This window comes from Muntiacus reevesi, chromosome 14 (genome assembly GCF_963930625.1).
Source record: "Muntiacus reevesi chromosome 14, mMunRee1.1, whole genome shotgun sequence".
Classification (NCBI taxonomy): Eukaryota; Metazoa; Chordata; class Mammalia; order Artiodactyla; family Cervidae; genus Muntiacus; species Muntiacus reevesi.
Window position 1 is genome coordinate 3,769,907 of NC_089262.1, and position 24,855 is coordinate 3,794,761.

At 44.3% G+C, this 24,855-nt stretch overlaps 1 protein-coding gene across 1 annotated transcript in view; it reads left to right on the plus strand.

The window, feature by feature from the left end:
- Positions 1–402: 402 nt before the first annotated feature.
- Positions 403–24,855, plus strand: part of ADAMTS16 (ADAM metallopeptidase with thrombospondin type 1 motif 16) — a 175,929-nt gene continuing 151,476 nt past the window's right edge. The window contains exons 1-3 of the mRNA XM_065905294.1: positions 403–534; positions 622–724; positions 9,944–10,269. Coding sequence (XP_065761366.1) covers positions 403–534; positions 622–724; positions 9,944–10,269 — 561 coding nt within the window. The remainder of the gene's footprint in view (positions 535–621; positions 725–9,943; positions 10,270–24,855) is intronic.

The window sequence follows — 24,855 nt, forward strand, 5'->3', positions numbered from 1 at the left end:
GTCCCCCCGCCCCGGCCACCCGCGTGTCCACGGGCCGGCCGGCCAGGCGCGCCGACTGCGAGCCCGGGAGCGCGCGGCTTCTCCCGGGTCCTCCTCTCCTCGCGCCCCACCCCGCCGCGCTCTCTCCTGCCTCTCCCCGTCCCCTCCCCTCTCCTGCCCTCCCCGTCTCTCCCACGGTGCGGGCGGGCGCTCCGCCGCCGCCCCCGCCGCCCCCGCCGCCCTCGCGGCCGCCACTCCGCCCCCCGCGCGGCGCGGAGCCGCAGTAATAACCCCGGCGCGGGCGGCGCATCCACCGCGGGACACCGTGCTGCGCGCCGGCCGGGCTGGTCCTCGGTGCCCGCTTTGCAGGGCCGCCGGGCTGGGGAGCCTCCCGCGGCGCCGGGCCCCTCTGAGCGCCCCTGGATGGAGCCGTGCGTTCTCCCCGCGGCGGCGCCGCGCGGGCGGCGGGCGCGGGGCGCGCGGGGCGGCTGGGCCGTGCGGGTCCTCGGCCGCGCGGCGCTCTGGGTGCTGCTGCTGGCGCAGGTGGGTGTGCAGGCGGGCCCCGGCGGCCGGGGCGGGGTTCCCCGGAGCCCCCCTCGCGCAGCCGAGTCTCACCGGGGTCTCGCCGCTGTTTTCCCGCAGGCACCTGCTTGCGCCGTGGGACCCGCAGCGGCCTCGCCGGAGAGCCCGAGCGTCCGGCGTCCTCCTGGACCCGCGGAGTGGCCGGGCTGGGGGGAAAAGGGCGGTAAGTCCGCGTGGGGGGGTGGGGGGTCCGAACCTTTTCCGCGCAGCAGCTTGTAAACTCCCCAAGGCTGGTTTCCCTCTAAGAGGGAAGGCTCGGGATTCCCTCTAAGACGCTGCGGTGCTTCGCCAGCGAGCACCGCTGAGTCAACTTTCAGCAATATTTATATTTCCCAGTAAAACAGATGCAATTTACCAGCGTTATTACCATAAGTATTAGGGAAGAAAGCAAGGGAATGTATTTAGGTGAAATAGAAGGGGAAAATAACCTAGAAGTTATATTAATGCAGACACCAAAGCAATTACAAAGCTTATAATGCCTTTCTCCATCCCCTCGTCCCCTCCCCACCTGTTCCCCTTCTGGCCTTTTACAACGAACGCCCTTCGCTGCCAGAAAGCTAGAAACCAGAACCACCATCTGACCCAGCAGTCCCTCTACTGGGCATGTATACCCTGCCTGCCTGCCTGCTCAGGCGTGTCCGACTCTGTGCCCCTGGTGGACTGTAGCCCGCCAGGCCCCTCCGTCCATGGGACTCTCCAGGCAGGAATGCTGGAGTGGGTTGCCAGTTCCCTCTGCAGGGGTCTTCCGGACCCAGGGATGGAGCTCAGGTCTCCGGCATGGGCAGGTGGGTTCTTTACCACGGAGTCACCTGGGAAGCCAGATCAGGAGACAAAAAGACAGCAGTGTTGCTCAGTACTTACCATCTTAGCATCAAAAAGGATGCTCCCAGAGAGCTGGCGGAACGGGTCATCAGTGTTTTGTGACGTCATAAGAGCCTTGTCCAAGTCCAGTGCCTTGTTTTGACATAAAAGCAGGTCAGAATTTTGTACAGTGTGTGGTTGTACTTTCTCTTCTCACAAGTGGCATTTATTATTTCATATGTCAGGGGAGAGACCTCCCTGTCCTGACCTGCCTTCGGGTAGATGAGAAAGCAGGTGTTTAATGTCAGTTGCTAGCTGGCTTTTCCTCCGAACGCAGCCCGCTGGCAGTTGCTGAATGTGAATACTCTGCATCGATTCCAAGAATAAATCGCCATCTCAAATGTTGTTAGTGACTTATAGAGGAAGAATCAGGTTTGATTATCCCATCATATTTTTTCAGTAAACCTAAAAATTGAGTGAATAATTCAGAACTCCTGAATGTAGCTTCTTAGTAAAACTCCATACAGGCAATCATTGAATTGTATGCATTTATTATTGAGATTCCTCCTGTAAGAGTCTGTAAAGTGATAAATGAGATGTGGGAACGTAGGACCTTTTCCGAATCCACCAGAGGGCGCTAGACGTAAATGATAGAAAACATTTTTGTATTTGCCAAAGTTATTTCAAGCTCACCTTTTTGGGCTCGTCCTTGTCCTGTGTTTCTCTTACCTTTCCTTCTAGTATGCAACGACTTATACTGTAGTTAGGCGTCTTTCCCCACTTAAAAAGAAAGATTTTTTAAAAAAAATTCTAGCTTTCTAGAATCATGAGAACTCCTGAAGGTCTCAGGAGAATTTTCAGAGTGTTTCCTAACATTTACGGGGTTTTCTGGGAGGTAAGAGCTTTAGAGATAGAGAATCGCTTCCAGGAGGAGAACCCAAGACGTCCTGCCCAAGCGGGCCCTTCTCCCTGGAGGAGCATCCTGCGAACTGGACTCCAGCCTGGGGGGCACGTGGCTCTGACCACCTGACCCCTCAGCTGGGGTCACAAGCCCAGAGTTCCCAAAACAACCCTTTAGCTGGCTTGGTCAGAACCTCATGGGGAGGGTGGGAGCCATCATCAGTGAGGCTCTAGCCCAGTGGACACGCCACCCCCTCGTCTCCCACTGTGTAGGTGTTTTAGGTCCTCAGTTGTAGATGGCGGAATTGAGAGAGTGAGTTTCAGTGGAAAGTTTGCACAAGATCAGAGAAAGACTCCTTGTGCTCAGCAGTGACCTCTTTCAACATAGGATGGCAGAGATGGGATAGACTTCATGCGATGCTTGGGTTTGTTGACTGCTAGATGTCTGGGACGCCTTCAAAGCCTGGTGGCTCAGATGGTAAAGAATCTGCCTGCAATGCAGGAGACCCGGGTTTGATCCCTGGGTCAGGAAGATGCCTTGGAGAATGGAATGGCAACCCACTCCAGTGTTCTTGCCCGGAGAATCGCATGGATGGAGGAGCCTGACTGGCTATAGTCCGTGGCTTCACAAAGAGTCGAACATGACTGAGTGACTAACACTTTCTTTTCTTTCAAAACCCACAGTTGGCTTTGAAATAGCTCATTTGGCCAAAAGGTGTGTTTAACACATATTTTTAACCTCTGTAGTCAATGTCCCTGGGTGTAATTATGCAGTTAGAAGAGAACCCCATATATTCTGTGAGCAACAGTAGATAAGTTCATTGAGATAAATTCTATTTTCAGACATTCGGTGCACCCGTTTCCTTTTGGCTGATTCAGCATTGCTTTTCCTTAGGAGGAGACTTGAATGTTTTTTCTACAAATTAACCTTTGTGATAATGATAGCAGCTCTTTTTCAGAGCAAAGACAACAGCCATTCCTTTCTCCCACTGTCTTCCTGGCCGAGGGATTGAAGCCAGGTCTCCTGCACTGTGGCCAGATTCTTTACCATCTGAGCCACCAGGAAATCCCCAAAGATATAGCACGAGCTTGTTATTAATAACTCTTCAAAATCTAGAGTAAGCTAAGCTTCCAGGTCAAGGGTGGGAAGTTTTTAGAATTTTGTTTTGTTGAACAAGAGAGACCTGTGCCGGTGTGTGCGCATTCATTGTTCATATTGATTTATAGTCACACATTCACATAACATGAGACAGGGCAGGTTTGCCCAGCGGTGTGCTGGTAACTGTTTAACAACAGATTCTTGGAGGCTCTGGTTTGTCAGGTTTCCTGGCTCCCATGGGCCAAATGCTCCCACCGTGGCTGATGACAAGCTATGGGTGTGATGCACGGAACATGTAGTTAGGACTCAACAAGCAAAATCCGTTCTCCAAAGCTGGTACCGGGTGCACCGTGTACACTCACCAGTGGTCCACGTATCATGCACTCCGTCTGAAACTGGAGTCTCCCAGGACTTGGTGCTTAGTCAAAAACCGCTCTTGAAATCGAGTTGGTCAGGGTGCCAACTGCAGCAACTGTGTGTGTATTTCTTCTCCTTTAAAACGCCTCGGTAGGGCTGAGGTCTTATGTCAGGGATTCTAAAGGATTAGGAAGCTCACTAATTTTGTTTTTTTCTTGATTTCACAAGCCAGTAGTTTGGGGATTATAATTTTAAACCTTCAGCTTGAGAGTTAGTTTGAAATTGTCATTTTACACCAACAATATATTACCTTCTCTCGGAGCAGTGGTAAGTGCACGGGGGGAGAAGCTCTGCTTACTTTGTTCATTCATGGAATTCTTTAGCTATGAGCCTCTTCACGGTCATCTACACAGAACTGACAGTGCGTATTTGACGCGGAGGACTGCTGCTTGATTAGAGGAGTCAGGGTTTCTCCACCGTGGAGATGCTCTAGATCTTTCGTTGTGACAGCCTGTCCTGTGCGTGGAAAAATATGTACCAACCTTGTTGGACTCACCCACTATATCCCCACTGCCATCTCCTTCTGCTTTGTGAAAACCAAAGTGTCCCCAGAAGTCCCCAGCATCTCCTGGGGGTGGGGTGGGGGTAGCACCCCCGCCGAGAGCCACTGGACTCAGACTTCACTCCTGTTCCCCTTCATCCCTGGAAGGGACTGTGATTGGTGACCGTGAGCGGTTCCGTGGTGGTGGGAGCCAGTGTACTGCGTGAGCACGCGCTGGGTCTCCAGAGCCGACCCTTAACCTCATCAGGAATTTTGTGAGCTGGTTTGTTGAAAATCTAAAGAAACTTGCAGGGAAATCATTCATGTTCAAAAGAAGATTAGGACTTCTCTGGGGCACCAGGGGTTAGCTTCTACTGCAGGGGCTTGGGTTCGACCCCTGGTCCAGGTACTGAGATCCAGAAAATAGATGAACAAAGTAACATAAAATTTAAAAAGAAAACAAAACTAAGACTCTGAAAGCTCGTCACTTCACAATTCTTTAAATGTTTCGCTGTTATTTCTCCTCTTGACAGTGTGTGCCTGTGTTGCCTCTGAGTAGTGCCTTACCATCCTCACCTTCTCTGGGTGTCATCACTGATTCAGTGAACTTGGGTGAACTCTGGGAGATGGTGAGGGGCTGGGAGGCCAGGCGTGCTACAGTTCATAGGACCACAAAGACTCAGATATGATTCAGCGGCTGAACGACAGCAACCTCGCCTCTGTATGGTGGAAATACTTTCTAACGGTGTGCTACCATGCAGACCTCTGAACTCCACATTCAGTGATGTCACGTGGGTAACTGACATAAGCCTCGGTGGGAGTATCTATACCACGGGAATTGGCAAATGCTTTCCACCAGGCCTTCCCCCCCCCACCCCCATCATAACTGGTCGTGAACGATGTATCAGCAGAATGCTGTGTGTGTTTCTGTAAAAGAGGCTTAAAAGTTACTTTGAAAAAGAGTTGTGATAGGTCCCCCTTCCCCATAAAGGATAAAGACTGTATGTCCTCCAAAGTGAAGGTCAGAAGAATATGACTTTATGTCATCTGGGAACAATCTGATTTTTTGAATGGTAATCACCTTTTTATGTGCAATAAATCTGCTCGTTACCAGGGTTTGGAACGGTCCCCAGGCTTTGTCCTCATTCCAGAGCCGCTGTCGGGATGGAAACAGGCGGGTGTGAGGTGGAGACTCCCCGAGGGCTCATAGGGCAGGAAGAAAGGTGTTAACACAACCACGTCACACTAGCTTTCCCCCTGAGCCCAGAAAGCTGGATGAGGAAGGGGGCTGGGGGAAACGCAGCTACATGAGCAAGAGCTTTTCCCTGTTTTTAGGAGTGGCAAGGGACAGACTTCTTTTTTATACAGTTCATGGGGTTCTCATGGCAAATTTACTGGGTTGGTTTGCCATTCCCTCCTCCAGTGGACAGTGTATTAAAAAGCAAAGCTGTCACTTTGCCCGACAAAGGTCCATATTGTCAAGGCTATGGTCTTTCCAGTAGTCATGTACAGATGTGAGAGTTGGACCATAAAGAAATCTGAGCGCTGAAAAATTGATGCTTTTGAACTGTGGCTTTGGAGAAGACTCTTGAGAGTCGCTTGGACTGCAAGGAGATCCAACCAGTCCATCCTTAAGGAAATCAACCCTGAATACTCATGGAAGGACTGATGCTGAAGCTGAAATTCCAATACTTTGGCTGCCTGATTCGAAGAACTAACTCATTAGAAAAGACCCTGATGCTGGGCAAGATTGAAGGCGGGAGGAGAAGGGGTGACAGAGGATGAGATGATTGAAAGGCATCATGCTTCAGTGGACATGAGCTTTGGCACACTCGGGAGATGGGGAGTGACAGGGTGGCATGGCGTGCTGCAGTGCATGGGGTCGCAGGCGGACACGACTTGGTGACTGTGATCACACAGTTATACCAGGATGTTAATGCCTCATTTGTTTCCTCCCCTTTTAAAATTATTGCATGGAATTTAAGCAGGTTTGTTTTACTCTCTTGTTTTCCTAAGTAAAATATGAAATAATCACAGTGCATTTTCCCTTACTAGACACCAGGGCCCTGCTTTGATACATATTGCAAAGTTTGGTTGTCCAGTTGCCAGCCAGCACCTGCTGACTGTCTGATCTGTATGGGCCCCAGATCACCACTTACCTGGACAAAGGGCCAGGTGTGTGAGTCCCGGAGTAGCCCTCCAGGGGTTGACATCAAAGCCCTTGACCCGAGGAAGCCGGAAGTCTGGGCTCAAATAGGCCATGGCCAAGCCTTCGGTTATGGGCTGGGCGCCAGGCCCCTGCCCCTCACCTTGCTGAAGAACTCATCGCCAGGGGCTCTGGGCAGCCCTTACCATCCCCACCTGCTCTGCCTCGCCCAAAGCAAACACTTGCTTCTGTGATCATCCACTGGCTGCTACCCACTCTCTCTGGTCCAGTGTAACCCTTCAGATACCTGCCAGGACGGCCCAGGGACTTGTGGGCAAGTGCCTCTACCAGAAGAGCTTTGGTTGTAAAGGAAAATTTCTTTATCCAGAAAAAGGATTACTCGAGTACTGTTCCCATGTGTGTGCAGGCGGTGCTCACTGTGTCCGACTCTTGTATGACCCCATGGACTGTAGCCCTCCAGGCTCCTCTGTCCATGGGGTTTTCTAGGCAAGGATACTGAAGTGGGTTGCCATTTCTGCCTCCAGGAGATCTTCTTGACTCAGGGATTGAACCCGTGTCTCTTGCATTGCAGGCCAGTTCTTGACCACTAGTACCACCTAGCTAGCGGTTGTTCAGTCTCTCAGTTGTGTCTGACTCTTTGGGACGCCCCTGAACTGTACCATGCCAGGATCCCCTGCCCTTCACCATCTCCCAGAGCTTGCTCAAACTCATGTCCATTGAGTCGGTGATGCCATCTCACCCTCTGTCGTCCCCTTCTCTTGCCTTCAATCTTTCCCAGCATTGCTGTCCTTTCTAATGAGTTGGCTCTTCACCTCAGGTGGCCAAAGGATTGGAGTTTCAGCTTCAGTCCTTCCAATGAAGTCAGGGTTGGTTTCCTTTAGGATTGACTGGTTTGATCTCCTTATAGTCCAGGGCACTCCCAAGGGTATTTTCCAACACCACAGTTCAAAAGCATCAGTTCTTCGGTGCTCAGCTTTCTTTATGGTCCAACTTTCACATCTATATATGACTACTGGAAAAAGCGTAGCTTTGACTAGACGGAACTTTGTTGGCAAAGTAATAGCTCTGCTTTTTAATATGCTGTATGGGTTTGTCATAACTTTTCATCCAAGGAGCAAGCATCTTTTAATTTCATGGCTGCAGTCACGATCTCCACTGATTTTGGAATCCAAGAAAGCAAAGTCAGCCACTGTTTCCACTGTTTCCCCATCTATTTGCCATGAAGTGATTGGACCAGATGCCATGATCTTAGTTTTTTGAATGTTGAGTTTTAAGTCAACTTTTTCACTCTCCTCTTTCACCTTCATCAAGAGGCTCTTTAGTTCTTCTTCTCTTTCTGCCACAAGGGTGGTGTCATCTGCATATCTGAGGTTATTGATAATTTATCCCAACAATCTTGATTCTAGCTTGTGCTTCATCCAGCCTGGAATTTCACATGATGTACTTTGCATAGAAGTTAAATAAACAGGATGACAATATCCAGCTTTGACATACTCCTTTCCCAATGTGGAACCAGTCTGTTGTTCCATGTCTGGTTCTAGCTGTTGCTTCTTGACCTGCATACAGGTTTCTCAGGAGGCAGGTAAGTGGTCTGGTATTCCCATCTCTTTAAGAATTTGCTGCAGTTTATTGTGATCCACACAGTCAAAGGCTTAAGTATAGTCAATGAAACGGAAGAAGATGTTTTTCTGGAACTCTTTTGCTTTTTCTGTGATCCAACAGATGCTGGCAATTTGATCACTGGTTCCTCCGCCTTTTCTAAATCCAGCTTGAACATCTGGAAGTTCTCAGTTCACATATTGCTGAAGCCTGGCTTGGAGAATTTTGAGCATTACTTTACTAGCATGCGAGATGAGTGCAATTGTGTGGTAGTTTGAGCATTCTTTGGCATTGCCTTTCTTTGGGATTGGAATGAATACTGGCCTTTTCCAGTCCTGTGGTCACTGCCGTGTTTTCCAAATTTGCTGACACATTGAGTGCAGCACTTTCACAGCATCATCTTTTAGCATTTGAAATAGCTCAACTGAAATTCCATCACCTCCACTAGCTTTGTTCATAGTGATGCTTCCTAAGGTCGACTTAATTTTGCACTCCAGGATTTCTGACTCTAGGTGAATGATCACACTATGATCACATCGTGGTTATCTGGGTCGTTAATATCTTTTTTTAATAGTTCTTCTTTACCAAAGGCATTGACCACTGCCTTCCTGAGTGATCAATGCAAAGAAATAAGGGAAAGCAATAGAATGGAAAAGATTAGAGAGCTCTTCAAGAAAATTAGAGATACTAAGGAGAATTTCATGTAATGATGGGTACAATAAAAGGACAGAAATGGTATGGACCAAACAGAAACAGAGGATATTAAGAAGAGGTGGCAAGAATATACAGAAGAACCTAGCTAGTACTGTTCACCAAATGACCAAATACCACTTCTGTAGGAAGCCTGGTGGACTATAGTCCAAGCAGCCACCAAGAGTTGGACAGGAATGAGCATGTCTGACTTTGGCAAATCTACCTTCACATGGTCTAAAAGCCCAGGTTCAAGCTTAGAGCATGGCAGTGCAGGAAGATATGACCCCTGGTGGGAAGCCCACCCCATGTCTGTGGTCCACATTCTGTCCCACTGCCCAGAAACAACCTCTCCCTGAACTTTCAGTGGCAGAGATGATGCGTAATGGTGGGGATGAAAGAGAGAATTCTGAGCTGAGCAATGAAAAATAAGCGATGCTTGTTTTTATCTTTCTGACTTACTTCATTCTGTATAGCAGGCTTTAGGTTCATCCACCTCACAAGAACTGACTCAAATACCTTCCTTTTTATAGCTGAGCAATATCCCATTGTATGTATATATACCATATCTTCTTTATCCATTCATCTGTCAATGGACTTCCAGGTTGCTTCCATGTCCTGGCTATTGTATAGTGCTGCAGTGAACACTGGGATAGAAGATCCCCCAAAGAAGGGAATGGCTACCCACTCCAGTATGCTTGCCTGGAGAATCCCATGGACAGATGAGTCTGGTGGGCGACAGTCCATAGGGTAGCAAAGAGTTGGACATGAGTCTTGTTAACTGTTTTCTGAAAAATTATCAGTATTTTTAAGCTAAAATTTCTTATCAGTGGAGTGAAGATGTTGGTAAAAGACATCTGAATGAATGTTTAAAGCTATAAAAATGATTACTTTTTATAATTACTCTAGTGATCCAGAAAGCCCATTCTTAGCTGCATTTGGTTCATACTATTTCTCCTAGTGATTGCTTGCTAGTCATAGCAATTGCTGAATTGGTAATATCACGTTATAGGGAGAACAGTGACTTCCCCAAAGGCGCCTTTTTAAGATTTCCCCTTTAAACTCTGACTTTATGCATTCAGTTTTGATTTGAACAGGTGAGAGTTGACATTACCACCATCTTTCTTGCTGGGTGAAAATACCATCCAGTGTAAATTATATTTGAAGACTTCCTGATCCTTTTCGGAACTTTGCAATTACTCAGCCACACATCCTCTCTTGATTTCAGACTATGAGCTGGTGTCTCCCTACGAGGTTGACCACAAGGGCAACTACGTGTCCCATGAAATCACGCACCCCCAGAGGAGGAAAAGGGCTCTGGCCCCGCTCGGAGATGACTCTCTGCACCTTCGGCTGAAAGGCTTCAGGCATGACTTCCATCTGGATCTGAAAGCCTCCAGCAAGCTGGTGGCGCCTGGATTTCTCATCCAGACTTTGGGAAAGAGGGGCACGAAATCGGTGCAGGCTTTCCCACCCGAGGACTTCTGTTTTTATCAAGGCTCCTTGCGATCCCACAAAAATTCCTCAGTGGCTCTTTCGACCTGCAAAGGATTGGTGAGTACAGCTCATGCCACTGGTCATGCAGTCATGGGGACATGGAAAAGGGGACAAGTGACAAGATTTGCCTTGTACTTTGGGTTGTTCTTCCACCATTGCAGTGCAGACTTCTTTGATTTGCCAAAGCAGGAGGAAAAACTGCGAAGTGGTACTTTCTAAAGTATGCTGGGTTGCTTCCTTTCCCCGCTTGGAAGCAGCGTGAAGGTCCTGACTTCCGTCGTTGTTGTTCTGCAGTGAGTGAGGCAGAGCACTGCAGCTTGAAAACTGTACATAAGAACGTATGGCCAAGTCTGAAGGCTGTGATTTCTTTGGGGTTATTGGTTCTGACTTATTGGTTCCTTAAACATGTTGGTCACTTACTAGCACTGGAGGAATGTCTTAATTTTGAATAGAACAATGGTATTCAACTGATTGGCCATGTGGATATTTGATCTAGTGCTTGAAAGTGCCTTATTTCTGCCATTCTGATGTTGGTGATGTATTTACAGATTTGAGCATTCATTTCAAACATAGTGATGAGTCCATGGCAGGCCAGTGCTGGTCTTACTGGGCTAGAGATGCTACTGGTGTTTTCTTCTTGTCCTTAATATCTGAGCCACCAGGGAAGCCTAATATCTAAATTAGACATTAAACATCTTCGATACTGTAGGTGGTCCTCTTTGCTCCAAACCCAGAGTTAGGAGCATCAGGTCAACTTGAAAAGGTATGTGAAGCCCTCAGGCTGACGTAAGCTGAAATCTTAATGGCTTGCCTTTTACTTTTCTTAACATATTTCTATTTTAGAAGACAAAAGCTTAGAAGATGCTTAAATTCTTGGACACAAGCTAATTAGTCAGACACAGATCAGGGAAACATGACATACGTAGCAAGCTGAAAAAAATGTGTTGTTGAAGCAATAAGGTCTTGATCATGTTTGGCAAGCAGATTTTTGAACATTTCTTACATCTCCAGAAAATCATCTAAGCCTGTCTTATTCCTTTCCCTGTTTGGAAAGAGAATTCGGAATCTACATCTTGTAAGGATTTTGTGTGCATGTACGTGAATACTAGATGCTGAAGGGGCATTCATAACTAATTCCTTGAAATACTAAATATGTGAAAATGCTATGTTCTGTGAAATTTTTTAAAAAAATTAGCATTCTGCTTTTTAGGGAGACTTTGGTGTGGTCTAGCCTCATGACTACCATCTTTGGAAAGACTTTTGGTTTGAGAACGGATACAGTGGGGAATTGTCAGGGGTAGGATGGTGGTGACTTGGCACACTTGTTAAGCGTGAAGATGGTGTGGTCAGTTTCTTCCATTGTTCTCTCGAGAAGCATAGACCTTCCTTAATAAAAGAGCTATACCTCTTCATGTAAGGCTCTAAAGGAAGATTCCTTGGCTTTCTTCAGCAAAGGCTCAGACCAGACATGGGAGCCATCTTTGTGGTAGGGAGGTGCGCCACGCCCTTCACAGCACCCTTGAATTTGCTTGTGGAGGCTGAGTAAGGCGCTTGCTCCCTACAAACCCAGCAGGGGTGCAGGCTCATGGATGCCTGGGTCTTGTGAGCCAAGGCTTTTCCATGATGGCTGAGCTATGCCCTGGAGTCTGTCCCATGAATAGAGTTGGTTGGCAGCAGCTTGAGATTTCTGGCTCTCTTTGAACTCAATGGGAGTTAACACCAAAAGCTGTAAATGACAGCTACATCAAAGATAAAGTTAAAGGAACCGAAAAAAGACTCCTCTGCATAATAAGCATTGGAATTTAATATTTTGGTGACTGGAATAGAAAGCTGTGTGCTTTTACTATTAATCTTCCAAATACCTTGATGCCAACTGAAGTGATATTTTGTTCATAGAGGGTCACTGCATACATGACCTCAATTAGACTTATAAGTGTGCATTTCAGGGGCATTTACCATATGATAGGACAAATCAAAGGCATTTTAGGGAAGAAAAAAGGAGGGTTAAGAAGTCCTCTGTCTTTAGCCAGATAATATATTTATTGAATGGAGATACCCCACGAATTGCTGCCAAGTCTGTGATATCCTTCCTTGATTGATGGTTACCCCATCCCTCCTCTTTCAAATCTGTTAACACATGCAGAAAAATAGCATACCTTTTACATTACATGATGGTGCCTTTTTGTTATTATTGTTATTCTTGGTTCTTTCGGGTTCTAATTAAAGGTCCAGGTGGATATCAGTTAAGCCCTTTTTTACTGGGTTTCTAGATAACGCAGCAATTTGATGGGAATCAGGAGTGTGGTTCTGATTTATAGTAAGTACATATTCTTAAAGAAGAAAGACGAAACCAAAATGAACATTTTGTTTTTAATTGTCTGTGAATAGTGAATGTGCTTCAGAAGTGTGCCTTGCCAGAGCCTATCAGAGTTGGGTCCAAGGAGTGCATTGTCTGATGAGAGAATTGGGAGATAGTTAATTTGCTGTAGAGTGATAAAATAAGGACAGATATGGGTGTTAGGAGAACTGAAATGAAGACGCCTAGCTCTACACTGGTGAGGGGCAGCAGTGCCAGGGTAGTCTTCTGGAGGAAGTATTGTGCGAGCTGAATCCTTATTGTAGAAATGAAGTGTGATGCTTGTGAATGGAGGAGTAACAAGCAGTCTGAGGGAAGATCGTGAACATCAGTCAAGCTCATGGATCCTTGGTAACACCATCAATGAGTATTTGGAGTTAATATTTGTATATGAAGCTCAAGTATAGTAACTGAATAAGATCTGTAAGCCTTAAAATGACTTCTAGTATCATTCTGGTGTTGCCAAGCATATATTGACTCATTTTGCTATAAAAGAGTAATAAAAAAAATAGTATCTGCTGTGCTTATGTCTCTACCAAATGAGATCAGAAAACTGTTCAGATTACTAATCACACGCACATAAATGTGTGTTACACAGTAGGTTCTCTTCAACATTTGTTAAATAATGGATAGAGTTATGGGGCTAATTACAGTATAAGAAGCAATGATGACCGTGACAGTAGCAGAAGGAACAATAATAACTTATTAAATGTCATTTGCCAAAGACTTGCCTGATAGCTTTCGATTTGTTATCTCAATCAGCCTAATGATAACTCTCAGAGATAGGTACTATCTGTAACACCTTTATTAAAATATCATTTATATGTCAATAGAGTTTCACCCCTTGAAAATGTATAGTTTGATGTTTTTTTAGTATATTCCCTGACTTATGTAAACATCACCACAATCTGAGACATTTACATCATCCTAAAAATAAATTTTGTATAGTCCAGTCCCTCTCATTTCTCTGAAACCTTCATCAGTCAGTTGTAGGCACCTAATCTAACATTCTGTGTTTATAGATTAGCCTGCTCTGTACATTTCTGATAACTGGAAGCATAAGATATGTGGTCTTTTGTGACTAACTTCTTTCATCTAGTATACAGTATTCAAGGTTCATCCATGTTGTAACATGTTTAAAGGTTTCATTATTTTTGTTGGTAAATAATCTTTTGTATACATATGCCACTTTTTATTTTGATGTCTATCAGTTGATAGGCATTGTTTGCATTTTCTTTGGTTTTGTGAATGGTGTTGCTATAAATATTAGTGTACAAGCTTTTGTGTAGACATAAGTTTTCATCTCTTGAGTATATACCTGGAAGTGCAATTGCTAGATCATATGGGAATTCTGTGCTTAATATTTTAGCAGATTCTGAACCATTTTTCACAGTAGCTGCACCATTTTGCATCTATCCAGCAATGTATACGTGTTCCAGTTTCTCCACATTCTGGAAAATGTTTATTCTTATCCATCTTTTCTTCTTAGAGACGTCCGAGTGGATATGAAGTGGCATCTTGCAGAGGTTTTGATTTGCTAGGTAGAGAGTATCGGTTGACAGTTTTTGCTTTTTGTTGTTTGTTGTGTGTTTTTCCATCAGCATTTGAATATTCCATCCTACTGCCATCTGGCTGTCATTGTTTCTGTTAAGAAGTCTTCTGTTTATCTCGTTGTAGTTTTGTTACTCATAAAGCATTGGGTTTTTGCTCTTGTTGCTGCTCTCAATGGGTCTTTGTCTTTCAACATTACTATGCTGTGTATAGATGTGCATATGGTTGAGTTTATCCTTCTCAGAATTATATGAACTCCCTGAATATTCATATTAATATTTTTCCTCAATTTGAAAAGTATCTGACCATTGTTTTCTCAACTATGTTTTTCTGCTCCTTTCTTTCCTCTCCTTTGGTACTCTTGCTCTTCATATATTGGTGTGTTTAATGATGTAGCACTTTTCTCTGAGATTCCATCATTTTTCTTCGTTCATTTTCCTCTGTGCTCCTCAGATGTGTAATCTTGATTGACTGATCACCAAGCTTACTGAAACTGCTAGCTTTCTCTGCTAGCAGTTCAAATCTATTAGCTTCAGTAGTAAAATTTTTATTTGGATAGTGTACGTTTCAACTTCAATTTGCTTCTTTTTATAATTTCTTTTATTCTGTATTTTATGAGATGTTGCTGTTAGGCCTCGCTTTAATACTTTTGACATGGTTTCCTTTGGTTCTTTAAACATATTTATAACAGTGGCTTTGGAGTGTTTGTCTACTAAGTGAAACACTTAGATCCCCTTAGAAGCAGTTTCTATGTCTTCTTTCTTTTCCTGTGTATGGGTCACACTTTTCTGTTTATTTTTGTGTCTCATAATTTCTTTGCTGAATACTGAGCATTATAGATAATGTATTTTAGCAACTCTCAGTATTCTGAGACTGACCATATGCCACCACTCAAGTGACTGTTGCTGTTGCTTTCTTTCTTGGTTGTTCAGTGACTAGAGCAGTGAAGTCTGTTTTCTTTGCAACATGCAGCCTCCAGTGAGGCTTCTCAGAGAGTGCAGGGTTAGGGCATGTGCACAATCTTTCTGAAAGCCTGTGCTAATCTGCCTCTATTGGTATCACACCCAGCTCTTAGCCTACATTAACTGCTAGGTGATTTTTTTGCATTCTTTTTAATAGCATGCTTGGTCTTGAATTGCTCCACAGTCTAATTAGATTATGGAAGAGCTTTGCAGGACTAGGATGCGGCCAGTTACTGAGATTACTCCAACAGTAGGAAGAATCCTCTTGTCTTTTTCCCTGAATCTCTGCTAAACTTCCAGTTGGGGTACTGTTTCATTTATTGGTATATGTACCGTGGAGCAATCAGCTTTCTCTTAATTGCGTGCAACAAGAATACCCATTATTTTTTATAATGCTGTTAGGCATAACTTGCACACAGTCTGTTCCAAATAGAATCATTCCTTTAAAGTGAGTTCTTGTTCCTAGAACTTGTTTTTCCTCTTGGGAAAAATCTGTGTGCCTGTAAAGGATCTGGAACTGATATATCCTTCTCCTTCCAAAGTGACACCCCTGTCCCTGAGAGCAGCTCTGGATGCTACTAGTAGCTCCTAGTTGTCCCTACTTTGGTTCCCAGCTTGAAACCCCTACTTTACAAAGGTTCCAGGTTGGAGGTATTCCAGGATCTGTTATTCTCAGCCTGCTGAGCCTGGTGTAGAGCTTCCATCCTGTGATCAGGGGTTTTTTCAGTTCAGTGGCTCAGTCATGTCCAACTCTTTGCGACCCCGTGGAACACAGCATACCAGGCTTCCCTGTCTTGGGGAGTGGTGGGGGTTGGTTAGCAGAAGGCAAATCAGCTTGCATGCCCATGCCTGTCCTTAATAGAGTTTCTGCAACATAGAACTGTGGTGGGGGCCTCCCTAGCATTCCAGTGGTTAAGACTCCACACTTAAAATACAAAGGACAGAGATCTGATCCCTGGTTGGGAAACTAAGATTCCACATGCCATGTGGTATGGCCAAATATATATACATATACATATATACATGTAAACACACACACTCACACACACACACTCTCACACACACACACACACACACACTCACACACTGTCTCACACTCACACACTCATACACACACACACTCACACACACACACTCACACACTCACACACTCTCACACACACACTCTCACACACACACACTCACATACTCACACACACTCACACACACAGACACTCTCACACACAAACACTCACACACACACATTCACACTCACTCACACTCACACACACACTAACACACACACACACACTCACACACACACTCTCACACTCACACACACACACTAACACACACACTCACAATGTGCCTTGTTTCACATTGTTGTTGTTCAGCCGCTCAGTTGTGTCCAACTGTGTGCAACCCCTGGACTGCAGCCTGCCAGGCCTCCCTCTCCCTCACCATCTCCCAGGGCTTACTCAAACTCATGTCCATTGAGTCAGTGAGGTCACCCAACCATCTCGTCCTCTCTTGTATCCTTCTCCTGCCTTCAATTTTTCCCAGCATCAGGGTCTTTTCAAATGAGTTGGGTCTTCACATCAGGTGGCCAAAGGATTGGAGATTCAGCTTCAGCATCAGGCCTTCCAATGAGTATTCAGAGTTGATTTCCTTTGAAGTTGGCTGGTTTCATCTCCTTGCTGTCCAAGGGACTCGCAAGAATCTTCTCCAACAACACAATTCAAAAACTTCAATTCTTTGGCATTCAACTTTCTTTATGGTCAAGCTCTCACATCCATAGATGACTATGGGGAAAACCATAGCTTTGACTATACCTTATACTAGACCTTTGTTGGCAAAGTAATGTCTCTGCTTTTTAATATACTGTCTAGGTATGGCAAAGGTTTTCTTCCAAGGAGCAGGGTTTTGTTTGTGCCCACCAAGATCCTGATGCTGGGAAAGAATGAAGGCAGGAGGAGAAGGGGATGACAGAGAATGAGATGGTTGAATGGCATCATCGACTCAATGGACATGAGTTTGAGTAAGCTCCGGGAGTTGGTGATGGACAGGGAGACCTGGCGTGCTGCAGTCCATGGGGTCACAATGAGTCAGACACGACTGAGCGACTGAACTGAACTGAATCAAGAGTCTGTTTCCCCAGTCCTGTTGAAGCTCTGTAATTAAGTGGCCTTCAAAGTCACATTCCCTGGGGGTTCTCACTGCCTTTGATGGATCCCCAGGTTGGTAAGTGTGCTGTGGGCCCTTGAACTTTTGCAGCATTGCGAGGACTTCCTTGGTATAATTGTTCTCCAGTTTGTGGGTTGCCTGCCTGGTGGCTGTGGTGGATCTCCCACGCCATGCCTCCCAGGTCTGCTGCAGCCACAGCACCTGTCCCGGTGGCAGGCCACTGCTGACGCAAGCCTCTGACGGAGACACGCAGACGCTCCCCGCAGGCAGTGGCTCAGCCTCTGCGGAGTCCCTGGATCCTGGTGGCACAAGGTCTTGTTTGAGCCCTCTGAGCATCTCTGGTGGGTATGGGGTTTGATTGTGCTGGTGCCTTGTTTCTCCTGAGTGTTTTTTTTTTTTTCTGGTCCCTTCACTTTATTTTTTTTTTATTTTTTTCATTTATTTTTTTTTTTTTTCTTTTTTAAATATTATTTTATTAGTTGGAGGCCAATCACTTTACAACATTTCAGTGGGTTTTGTCATACATTGACATGAATCAGCCATGGATTTACATGTATTCCCCATCCCAATCCCCCCTCCCACCTCCCTCTCCACCCAGTTCCTCTGGGTCTTCCCAGTGCATCAGGCCCGAGCACTTGTCTCATGCATCCAGCCTGGGCTGGTGATCTGTTTCACCCTAGATAATATACATGTTTCGATGCTGTTCTCTCGAAAAATCCCAAAGATGGTAACCATAACCCTATATGCAAAACAGAAAAAGAGACACAGATGTACAGAACAGAATTTTGGACTCTGTGGGAGAAGGCGAGGGTGGGATGTTTCTCCTGACTTTAAAATATAGCCCTAGAGTGGGTGTTAGGCCATAGGAAGCATGGTCACATTGAGCAGGGGAAAAGGTAATATGTGACTACACCATGGGCTCAAATGCCACCCAATTTTATCATTCTTTTACAGATTTACTAAATTTAAGTCAATAGATGATTTTCCACTCTTTAAAAAATATATTTATTTATTCACTTATTTGGCTGTACTGAGTCTTAGTTGTGGCACTTGTAATCTTTGATCTTTGTTGTGGCATTCGGACTCTCAGTTGTGGCGTGTGGGACCTAGTTCCCTGACCAGGGATCTAACCCAGGCCCCTTGCATTGGGAGCATGGAGTCTTAGCCACTAGACCATCAGGGAAGTCCTCCACTTTATTTTTTATTAGAGTATGGGAGAGGTGAATCATAAGCCTTGGATGAACACACACACGCTACTATATACATACAAGATAGGTAATCAACAAAGACCTGCTGTATAGTACTGGGAATTCTACTCTGTAGTCTGTGATAATCTATATGAGAAGAGATTTTCCACTTTTTATGCCCTTAGGACAATTTCTAGAGACTTTCAGTGGTGTGTGTGTGTGTGTGTGTGTGTGTGTGTGTGTGTGTGTGTGTGTGTGTGTGTTATTTTCACCAGGCAAATGGTTGTCTCACTTGAGAGAGAATCTTCTGCATCCCTTACACAGCCATTCTGGAAGTCAGTCTCTGTTGGATGCTATTATGAACATATTTTGCAAAGCCCTGCCCAAAGGTATTTTGTTATCGCCTTTCTACAGATGATTCCCAAGGTAATTCTTTAAAGAATGGGATTTTGACCTAAGCTGAGTGACTTCAGAACCAGCACTTGAACTCACAGGGCTGTCTTACTTCCCCTGATCATGAGGTCACTGTTGCACCACAGGGACCTACAAGGCTGTTTATGTGGATTCCATTGCATCATCAGTGAATACTCTGAAGTGTAAGGATGTTCTCCTTTGGTTTCCACCTCAAGGCCACCTTCCTCGGTATCAAGCCCTCTCTTAATTTAGTGGGTGATTTGTAATATATTAGGCCCTTATATACAAAAACATGGATTCATTCCACAATTATTTATTTATAGGTTTTTTTTTTTATACCAGACTGTGAGTCCTTGAAGAGATACTGTTTTGTTCATCTTTGTTTTTCCAAAGTTCCCATTAACACTGATTTCCCTTTTTTTCTTGCAATGAATAATTGTATTTCACATTCACAAACAAAAATATTTCATCTTCTCAACCTCTATTTTGAGATATGAATAAATATAAAATGATTTTCTTTAGTGACTAATGTCAAATAATCTGAATTTTCCTTTTCTTTTGAAGCACAGCTTTTTAGAAATGGTCTAATCAATAAGATTTCTAACAGGTTATTTTTAAAAACTTTCATTGTCAGTACTTTAAATGAGCTTTCTTTGGAACTATCTTCTGTTGTATATAACAGAATTAGATTTTCTCAAAGGGTCTTATGCCAGTCCTATGCTTGGATTGTGCTCTGTCACCAAGTCATGTCCAACTCTTTGCGACCCCATGGACCATAGCCTGCCAGGCTCCTTTGTCCATGGGATTCTCCAGGAGTGGACTGCCATGCCCTCCTCCAGGGGATCTTCCTGACCCAGGGATTGAACCTGCGTCTTGTGCACTGCACTTGGATTCTTTACTGCTGAGCCACCAGGGAAACATATGCCTGGACTAGTACTTTACAAAAAAAAAGTGTTCAATCTATCATTTCTCCTTGGCACAAAATCTTTGGAAGAACTTTAGCTCCTCTTGTGTAGTTTGTTAAGGTGTTAATGCATAGGATACATACCACTTCTCCTAAAATCTAATTATTTTCTTGTTTTCAGTAGTATTGCAAACCTTGTAAATGCCACAGTTCTTAGTTCAGTTTGCAAATTCCCTCACTTGCTTGGAGACTTACTTGGGGCCCTTGTTTGAACTGTATGACGTTTCATTTCCAGACACAAACTCTAGGGATTCTCTGGAAAATCTAGTCATTGAGGGTTTTCCTAATGCACCCAATAAATCCTAGTAACTGTCTGAAATGTTGCCAAATTTGCAACTGACTTTGAAAAATGTTCTTGAGCCAGGAAAGTAAAACAGGAGCAGAAAGGGAGGACCAACACAGGAGATGGTTAGCAGAGCTAATATGAGTTTTAAAAGAAAAATGTCACTATCTGAGAAGACCAGTGATGGCATACCAGTTGAAAATAGGTCTGCTTTAGGAGGCATGTAGGAAAGTTGTAGAGAAAATAAACTTTTTGGGTGAAGTATGACCTGAGTATTGATTATTATGAGATTTAAAAGGTGGGTATGGGGAACTTAATGTACTGAATCATTACATAAATTTCTGCTAATTACTTAAGATTAAATATAATGCAAATCTTTAACTTGACAGAATGGAATGTATGTTATTATTACAACAAGGTCAGAGTAACTCTTGGGCTTACCTTGTGGCTCATAAGGTAAAGAATCTGCTTGCAATGCGGGAGACCCAGGTTCAATCCCTGAGTTGGGAAGATCCCCTGGAGAAGGAAATGGCAACCCACTCCAGTATTCTTGCCTGGAGAATCCCATGGACAGAGGAGCCTTGCGGGCTACAGTCCATGCTATGGCAAATGGTCAGACATGGCTGAGTGAGTAACAATAAAGTAGCATTTATAATATACTTGATGTGGGGCTTCCCAGGTGGTGCTAGTGGTAAAGAATTCACCTGCCAATGCAGGGACACAAGAGATGTGGGTTCGATTCCTGGGTCAGGAAGATCCCCTGGAGTAGGAAATGGCAACCCACTCCAGTATTCTTGCCTGGAAAATTCCATGGACAGAGGAGCCTGGCGGGCTACAATGCATGGGGTCACAAAATAGTCGGGCACGGCTGAGCAACTGAACATGCATATACTTGATGTGACCAGATTTTTCTACCAGGTTACCATTCATTATAAACAAACCAAAAAAATGAGATGTTTAGAGAAATTTAAGTATAAAAGTTTGATTGTATTCAATTTCCCTTACTTTTCAAGTGATGAACCTGAGATTCAAAGACATGAAATAACTTGGTCAATATTACAAAGGCAGGTAAGGTTTAGGAAGGTCTAGGATGTTTGTCTTTAGATTCTCCATCCCGGGATGCTTTCACTGTAACAAAATTGGGTCCTATTAGTTTTCATTACAAGGAGGAGTCAATTGAAGACTTTCTATGTTGGAATATATGCCAGAGATGTTAAAGATAAAGCAAGTGATCCTTGTTCTGGAGATCTGGGGCAGGTAGCATGGGGAGAGGACAGAGTGGGATGCTCAGTTCTGGTTAGTGTTTGGTACTCCTGATGTCCTTTTGTTGGAAGTAAGTGCTCCCCTGTATGGCAGCTCCCATATGGACACTCTCTGTGGCCAATACAATATTTACTGTGAGGATCACTGGAATGGTGCTCATCTCCACAACCAGTATGACCAGGATTTTCTATGAGGCAAAGTTCAACCTGAGAACAGCCTTATGATCCCTTGGAGGAGCAAGGATGTGATCCTTCTCAGGGATGATTCATGTCTGGGATTTTCCAAAGGACATGAAACCTACTTTTTAGAGAGTGACTATTTCAGAGAAAGTCCAGGCCAGAGAGAATATAAAAAGGAGGTTGGATGAAGGCAAGATCTATAAAGTGTGATCCTGCTTTGCCTGAGGTTTAACCAGAGCAGTCTGATTGTACCTGCATAACTCACATGTAACATTTTTCTTCTTAAATATCACTTTCAACAAGAGGACCCCCCTGATCCCCACCACCACCATCTAAATTGCCTATTCTTCTTTCACATGTACTTCCTATCCCCTTCCCTGATTTATTTTTCTACTGAGATTTATCATTATCAATATTAATTATATCCTGGTTCGGGGACACAAACCACATAAACTAATTGAAAATAGAGAATTAATACAGTGCATTAACTGGATATTAAAAAACTGAAAACAGAAAAGGAAATACCCAGACATCACAGCACAGCAAGTGCAGGAAGCAGTTACTGGACCTAAAGTTGAGGGACTGAGGAAGAAGTTAGGGTCATTAAAATGTAGATGCTTGGAGCTGGGCTCAAAGCCCTGAGTAGGAGGACTTGGCCCACTGGTGCTAGGACTGGGAGGGGTCACCTTGCAGCTGGGTTTCTAAGTCACCTGTACACTGCTATAAGCTGCTATTACTAGACTCAACTGCCACTGCCGGGATGAAGCCAAGCGGATAGGAACAGGAAGCAGACAGGAAGTCTGTGTTGGGCAGATAGAAGTCTACAGGGGGTGGACAGGAAGTCCTCAAGGAACAGATAGGAAGTCTACTGGGTAGACAGGAAGTCCACGGGAACCAGGCAGGAAGTCAGTAAGTGGTAGACAGGAAGTCCATGAGGAGCAGATAGGGAGTCCACAAGTCCACAGGCAGCAGGCAGGAAGTCAGTTGGGAGCAGACAGGAAGTTCACAGGGTGCAGACAGGAAGTAGATGGGCAGAAAGGAACAAGTTCTTCCACGTTCCTGGTTCTGTGCAATCCCTCTTGTGTTGGCTATTATTAGAGGTGAGCAGAGAAAGAACAGGGGGAGCACTGAAATGGAATTCGTAGAGTTCCAGCTTCAGTATCACAAAGCAGAGTTTGAAAGGGGATAGAAAGTGAGAATGGTTTCTTAATACAAAGTAGGCATCTGTGCTAAGTATTGAGGGTAGAGGAGGGATTTATAGTCCAACTTTTTCTTGCTTTATCCTCAGCACTTTCAATAGTGCCCAACACATATTAAAGCCCTCAATAAAAATGTATTCAGTGAACAAATTATTTTTAATGGAGAAAGGGAAATTGTGGTGCTTTGCAAAAATCACTTGCACAGGCACTGGTCGGAAGAGGTGTGGGGGAGGAAAAACAAAACATAGTAGGAACATCCCAGCCCTATTTAGGGGAAAGGCTGGACCTCAAGAAATAGACCTCCTGAGGCCTGGTGGCAGGCATATTCCTGTAAAAGGGTGGTGCTGTGAGACCCCTGCATGCGGACATTTCTCTCCTAAGATGGGCTGTTCTTGCCCTTCTTCCTGACTTGATTAAAATTAAGTCCCATGTGTTGCTTGCCTGGGGAAGGAAGTATCACATTGTGAGTTTCCTCAGTCACTGGAAGTGTTATTTCCTTGCTTACTACACAAGATTAAGTTGGCACTCAGGGCTCGTATGTGTGTGTGTGTGTGTGTGTGTGTGTGTGTGTGTGTGTGTGTGTGCAGTGTCTGTGAGTCTGGTTACTCTAAACCACTTCTGAAGGAGACATTGGGGTGTCATCATCTACAGGCCTGAGGTCAGACTCTGTATCAAAGTGAATTTATACACTCAGTGGATCTCGTCTTTGCTCATTCTGGACAACAGCCATTCTCAGTAATCCCACCCCACTCTCAGGTTCCCTGAGCCTCAGAGCTCAACTGTATTAGTATTTGCTTTTCTATTTCTACTCCAGTTTCCAATTATCCCAAGTACGTGTCATTTTTGCTGTTTTTTTTTTCTTTGTTTAATAACAGCATTCATTCTTTGTCCTTTATTGCACATATTTTTCTCTACTCATGCACTTGTTCTTAATTTTCTAAGAATAACATGCATTTTAAAGACATTAAGTAACTCCATATTTTAAATTAGTAGTAAAATTAGTGCTAATTTCATTTTCTCTATTTCTGTGAAATTATAGGAAAACTATAATATCTCATTAAAACTTACAATCTAAAGAAATGTAGGTAGGATTTTTTTTTTGTATAGTTAATTGACAGTGAAGGAGCATGTCCAGTGAGGTATGAACTGCCAATATATTAAAAATTACCAGTTTTGAAACAAAAGTTATTGAAACAAAATCTAAACAAAAAATACAAGCTGCTACCAGATTTACAGTCATGTTAAAATGACTGGCTGCCTTTAGTTTAAAAAACAGTACTGAAATAATCTGTAGTAGGAAATGACAACCCACTCCAGTAATCTTGCCTTGAAAATCCTATGGACCCGAGGATCTTGGTGATCTACAGTCCATGGGGTCGCAAAGAGTCAGATACGACTGAGGGAGTGTATGCACACAGGTGCACACACACGTACACACGTACACACACTAAAATAATAGCTTCAGCAGGCAGTGACAGATAATATCCAGTTTTTCAAATTTTCTGTCACTGAATAGTTACAGCTCCATCCCTTAAGACATTAGAAATTTGGAGTAAGACATGTAAAGTGACATGTAGTTTAAGTAACTGGTGATTTCTTTCAGTATGTAAAGTCTGAGGAAAATATTTGCCTTGATAACCTTAGAGTTATTTCATTTTATTATAGTTTAAACTTTCATGTGAATGCATTCTATCTTTTTCTCTTAGGTGAAAAAGCAGGGGCTGTCCCTTATGTAAACTTAAATATAGGTAAGCCTACATTTAAGTTTGCGCATGAGAGCATTTTGAAAGAATATTCTTAAGTTTGATTGGGCTTCAGAAGTAGTCAGGGCCTCCATGCAAGGTAGTTCAGTTTGGGCTCTGGGAACCATGAACAGACATGGAGAAGGAGGGGTCAGAGATGGTTCTATGAAAGTTGAAGCCAACTATTTGCATCCCTACCATTTTCTTACTTCTAGCAGCCTAAGTGGAGGTTGAAAAGAGCCATTCCTATTTTTCATTCCCTTACACATATTCCCACAGCACTCTGGGGAAACCCACATCCTCAATATGACTGAAGATGTCCTTCGAGTCTGCACTTTCCTGCAATTTTACCCCATAGGGGAAGCTCTCCAGGCTCGAGT